General features: G+C 36.2%; 1 protein-coding gene across 1 annotated transcript; it reads left to right on the top strand.

Annotated features, from left to right (window-relative positions):
- The first annotated feature begins 9 nt into the window (after positions 1 to 9).
- LOC104818629 (probable protein phosphatase 2C 22) lies at positions 10 to 3,473 on the top strand. Its single transcript, XM_010548289.1, has 4 exons — positions 10 to 471; positions 843 to 1,043; positions 1,375 to 1,586; positions 2,656 to 3,473. The coding sequence occupies exons 1-4, from the start codon at positions 289 to 291 to the stop codon at positions 3,251 to 3,253; spliced, it is 1,194 nt and encodes a 397-aa protein (XP_010546591.1). The 5' UTR covers positions 10 to 288; the 3' UTR covers positions 3,254 to 3,473.
- Positions 3,474 to 5,831: the final 2,358 nt, after the last annotated feature.

Genomic DNA, 5,831 nt, shown 5'->3' with positions numbered 1-5,831 from the left:
CCCCCCCCCCCTCTCCCTCGTAATTCGTAGTTTCGTCTCTGCCATAAACCCTAATATCCCCAAAACCCATAGATTCTCCGGCAACCGACGTGCTATTGCTTTGATTTCGTTATTGATACCGAATCCCTAATCCAGGAATCTCCAATTTTGTCCGCTGTATTCCTGTTGTTTCTTTATCTCTTCTGGAATCGTTCTAGTCGACCAGACAACTCGTCAGCTGTTCAGCGTTGTAGTAGAATTTCATGTCGATTTTGTTTTTCTCTCTTGAAGATGTGATGGTGGTGCAAAATGGAGGGAGGTAAAGGGGTTTCTGGTGCGGAGAATGGGGGTTCGAGCTACGGTGGGAAGCCCCCGAATCCTCTCCCCTCCTCTGTCGGTGGCGCCGCGGCTACTGCATGCAAGCAGTGCTTGGATGGTGAGCGTGTGGTTGCGCCTTGCAACAAGAAGTCGCTGGTTCGACACCCTTCTCTGGTAAGACTTGTACTTTCCCCAAGAATTTAACCCTCGGGACTCGATTTGGAAGTGAATTCACTGAGAAGCATAAAAATTAGAGTTTAGTTGTTGACGAGGTATGATAAAGTCATAGTTCTCATGTCGGGATCTTATTGAATAGGGCGTCTTTGTTATCTACCTCTGGTATCTGTGTTTAGAAACTTAGCTCCTGAGATATTTAATGTGTTGTGGCTTGTATATGAAAGGGGTGTTTTTTCCCTGGGTCATATTGTTTTCTGCTTGAAGTTACTTCTGCAATTCTGATTGGAGTTACTTGGATTGAGAAATTGGTGTTACTTGTAACGTTTGTTATGAGAGGCTTGAGGTTTCTAACAGTCCTATTCTACCAGGTAAAGACAAAGGTTTCAGATATATCTGTAGAGGATGAGCTAATTATAGAGAAGGATAGATCTGAGTTTGTTCCTTCTGTCCGCTCTGGAGCTTGGTCAGACATTGGCTCTCGACCAAACATGGAAGATGTTTACCTATGCGTTGACAATTTCATGGGTGATTATGGCCTCAAGAATTCTGAGCCAAGTTCTTTTTATGGGGTACATTCCTTCTACTCTTTGCATGTTTATACATTTCCTTGCCATCACAAATAGAAAGCAAAAATCCGTTACAGGGTCAATGCGGCTGTAACTTGTGCCTGACTAATCTTGTACTCGATTTCTTTCGCTTTGCAGTTTCTTTTAAGATTGTCTCTCTGAAGAATTAGTCTATTTGTTCATTAAGCACTTTCCTTATTCTAGTTGCCAGCTATCATACCAAGTTCATTCAGGCTTTTTCCATTTCACGTCCATCCCTTTATTCTTTCAGAATTATGAATTTCGTGGATGTAGTTATGGTTTGTACTTGCTTACTAGATTCCTGTTCTCTTAGGTCTTTGATGGGCACGGTGGGAAACATGCTGCTGATTTTGCTAGTTATCATTTACCGAGGTTTATTGTGGAGGATGAGGAGTTCCCTAAAGAAATCAAGAAGGTGCTCTCTTCAGCATTTCTCCGGACAGACACTGCTTTTGCCGAGGCTTGTGCTTTGGATGCGGGACTTGCTTCTGGAACCACTGCTTTGGCAACTCTTATTTTTGGAAGGTTTGTGCTAATCCCTCTTGCATTTAATTTCTCTTTTGCAATAATATGACCTTTAACTCCAAACCGTAAACGTAGTCTTACTGTTATATTGCCTGGAATTCATTTGGGATATAGCTGTTTCTACTTTCTATGAAGTGAGTTGTAGTTCTAATCCATGCTAGTAGTTAGTTCTTGGGATGTCAAAATGAGCGCTCACGAGCCAGCTCATATTTTCCCGAACTGGGCTAAGAAAATTTGAGTCCGAAAAAAGACGGGCCGAAGGAGCCAGCTCGGTCAGCCCACGAGGCGCCTAACGAGCCAGAAAAAAATTTTAAATTTGTTTTTTAAATATTTTTTAATAATTTTAAAAAAGATTTTTCAATTTTAAATATTTTTATTATTATTTTAAATATATTAATAATTATTTTTAATATATTGAATATTTTTAATTATATTTAATGTTTTTATTTTTATTTTTATTTTTATTTTTATTTTTATTTGGCTCGCGAGTCGGCTCGTGAGCTAGAGTGACTTGGGCCGAGCCATGAATTGCTTCTTGGTCCGGATAAAAACGAGCTTAACGAGCTGGGCTGAAAACGAGTTGGCTCGGAATGAACTGGTCCGATCTTGTCTGTGCCGGCTCGTTTTACATCACTAGTTAGTTCTCACATTAGTCTATTGTAAGGGTGCTAGAACCTTCTGTTTCTCATAGAGGCAGTGTTACTTTCCTGTGGGTCAGTAAAGACCGTGTTGGGAAAAAAATATCAATTACAGCCCCATAGCAGTCACTATGCTTTTCGATCATGTCTTTACCGCTTAATATAATTGAAGTTGTTGGTTTCACCTTGCCATATGTGGTACCCTTTTTTCAGGTCTTAGGTATGATGCTCAGGAACGAGAATAGACATACTTTTACGTAATTTGAGAACGTTGGTAAAACGTTGGGTTTATCTTCACAAGAACTTATTAGAATAGATTAAATGACTGTTTTTCTGCTCCTAAAACTTAAAAAATGCAAAAATGACAACATTGGATTAAGACAAATTATCTATGTTTCAGTGTTGAAATTCCGAGTTTCTCCTATATCCAGATTGTTGGTGGTGGCAAACGCCGGAGACTGTAGAGCAGTGTTGTGCAGACGAGGGAAAGCCATTGAAATGTCGAGAGATCACAAACCCGGGTGCAACAAAGAGAGAGAACGAATCGAAGAGTCAGGTGGATATGTATATGACGGTTACCTAAACGGGCAACTTAGCGTGGCTCGAGCCATCGGAGACTTTCACATGGAGGGCATGAAGAATAAGAAGAAGAAAGACGGGCCAAATTGTGGTGGAGGACCTCTAATAGCCGAGCCCGAGGTAATGAAAACCAAGCTAACTGAGGAAGACGAGTTCCTCATCATCGGGTGTGACGGGATATGGGACGTTTTCACGAGCCAAAATGCCGTGGATTTTGCTCGGAGGAGGTTGCAAGAGCACAATGATCCAGGCATTTGCAGTAAAGAAGTGATCGAGGAGGCGTTGAAGAGGAAGAGCCGAGACAATATGACGGTGGTCGTGGTTTGTTTGAAGGCAGAGCCGCCCCTGAGCTTGGTGGCTCCTCGGTCAGCAGACACTAGGGTTCACCGGAGCTTCTCTGCGGAGGGTCTTAAGGAGTTGCAGAGCTTCTTGGATAGCCTCAAGTGCTGAAACAGAGACTGACGACTGGTGGCGACTAAATTTTTTTTTTTTTTTTTTTTTGTGGGGGGTTTAAATATGTTTCTATTACAAATTACAAATCAAATCAAGGGTTTAGGTTTTTGGGTTTTTTCATCTGTGTTTAAGTAATTCTATTTAAATTTTAGAAAGTTGGAAACTGTGCAATATGCGGCGGAAAACATGATTTGTTATGAGGTAAAGGTTGCTATTATTATCTCCTAATGATAGTTGCGTGGGCGTTTTAATCCGTAACCCGGGGGTTTGGAGGTACCCGGTTTAACAAGTACCTGAATAAAGGGTATCCGAGTATTAACGATGATGAGATCGAGTATTAATAAGACTAAGTTTTCGACCTCCGAATCCGAGTGGGGGTTCAATTATTTTACAAAGGGACCCAGGGGTATCCGATATATTTGTTAAAAATCTAAAATATACTTTATATCTATAATATTTTTGTCTAAATTATTCTTATTATTTATTAAAATACTTTTATTTTAGTTCAATTTTTTAATGTTCTAAACCCTTCTATACAAAAATTTCATCATTCCAAATCTCATTCTACGTAACCGAATCAACCATTTATCTCTCTCAAAATTTTACTCATCTCTCTTTATCGTGAATTTTTCTCTTTATACTCTAACCTCTCTCATTTGTATTTTCTATATCTATCATTTTATAGTTCAAAATTTTATAAATCGTATGGGTCCGGGTACCCATGAATATAAGACCGAAAATCTCATTAAACCCGAGTTACAAGTACCCGGATTTTATGAAGCCAAGACTGAGATAATATTTTTGTAAAACCCGTGGTAATGAAGACGAGACAAGGTTTTCTAAAAATTGGGGGTACCCGACCCGTGCCCACCCCGTGCCCACCCCTAATAGTTGGTTAAGGATCATTTATGTTTCTTTAGGTCAAAGAGCTTACCATATATCTTTGTTTAATGGGTAGAGAACTGTTATCTTGATACGTATAGAATATTTGACTATTATTGATAAAGGGTGATTTTGAAAAACAATATAAAAAAAATACATGATAAATAATGTCATTTATTTTGAAAAAAATATATTCTAAAATATCATGTAAAATTAAACGAAGAGAAGAGAGTATATAAATGAAGACAGATAATGTATTCTGATATCCTATTATAAAAAATGTTAATATATCATAGAATTATCATTATTTTATAAATGAAAAATCCCAAAAAAACACTAAACTTTTCAATTTTGACAATAAAAACACTTAATTTTATTTTTTGTCAAATAAACATTAAACTTTTTAAACGATTCTAAAAAAACACTTAACTTTTTAAATGATCCAAAAAATATATGAACTTTTCTGCGATTATAAAAAAAAGTACTGAACTTTTTCAGTGATCCAAAAAAATACATGAACTTTTTTCGATTGTAAAAAAAACTAAGTAAAATAATCTGACATTTTGCATCTCTTTGTGTCACGTCAGTCATTTTATTTATTTTGACAATCGTAGAAGACTTAAGTGTTATTTTGTCAAACTTAAAAAACTTAATGTTTATTTGATAAAATAAAAAGTTCAGTATTTTTTTGTCAAAATTTGAAAGTTCAGTGTTTTTTTTTTTGTATTTTTCCTTTTATAAATTTATACGGTTAGGTTCATTTTTCATCTTTTTTGCATTGATTTTTCTCATCTCGCCTTTGTCCTTACTTCGTCTTTGTCTCATTCTTATACTTAGACTATATCTCTTTTTTTAATAACTAGGAGGTTCACTGGACCTCTGATCCACTTAATCTTCTGGGTTTCAGAGCCATAACTATAACCATAACTATTTCAATATTTGAGATACCCAACATATTTATTTTGTTTTTAAAAAAACTCATAATGGGATTCCAAATTATTGATATTTGGAATTGAATATGTCACGTCAGAATCTCGAGTATTCGGCTGGCAAACTATAAAGTTAATTGGTCCGTAGAATAACTTCTTGAAAATATTGTCCACAACGTGCTGGCAAAGTGGATTGGTAATAGACAAAGTGGTCTGGCCATTCCCGGTTCGAATCCATGTGTGGACATCACATTTATAAAAAAACACTTTTTTAAAAAAATACACATAATGTATAATGGGACGAGACAAGAAAGTATAATTGGTCAGTTAATGAGAGGAAAATAAAAGTGCAAACAATTAGCAAAATCGTAATATGAATTATTTAACAAAAATATTCTTAAAATTAATAAAAACAAGGTAATTAGTTAAAAAAACTGATATCGAATCCATATTAGATTGAGACAAGACGGTTATAGGTGACAATGAAATAGATAGAGAATCGGTGATATTGTAATAAATACGATATCCTTAAAGATGAATAACTCGCATAATTATCACCACAATAATTGCAAGTGATATTTTCATTATCAACCCGAGTCATATGATTTCAAATACTAGAAATCTTTTTTCGTTTTCTACCATTCAGTGAATTTCCGTTTCCCCTTTCCATATGAGACCATTCGAAAAGTATATATCAAGGCTATATATATACACCAAAATCTAATTAAACCACTCGGCAACATATATATATATATATATATATA

This window comes from Tarenaya hassleriana, unplaced genomic scaffold, assembly GCF_000463585.1.
Source record: "Tarenaya hassleriana unplaced genomic scaffold, ASM46358v1 Cleome3, whole genome shotgun sequence".
Classification (NCBI taxonomy): Eukaryota; Viridiplantae; Streptophyta; class Magnoliopsida; order Brassicales; family Cleomaceae; genus Tarenaya; species Tarenaya hassleriana.
This window is presented reverse-complemented; position numbering and strand designations above follow the sequence as displayed.

Excerpts from the sequence above, each read along its gene's own strand:
- LOC104818629 (XM_010548289.1), top strand. The coding sequence starts at position 289 with ATGGAGGGAGGTAAAGGGGTTTCTGGTGCGGAGAATGGGGGTTCGAGC. Across the intron at positions 1,044-1,374 it reads AGCCAAGTTCTTTTTATGGG|GTCTTTGATGGGCACGGTGG; the intron begins GTACATTCCTTC and ends CTGTTCTCTTAG. Across the intron at positions 1,587-2,655 it reads GCAACTCTTATTTTTGGAAG|ATTGTTGGTGGTGGCAAACG; the intron begins GTTTGTGCTAAT and ends TCCTATATCCAG.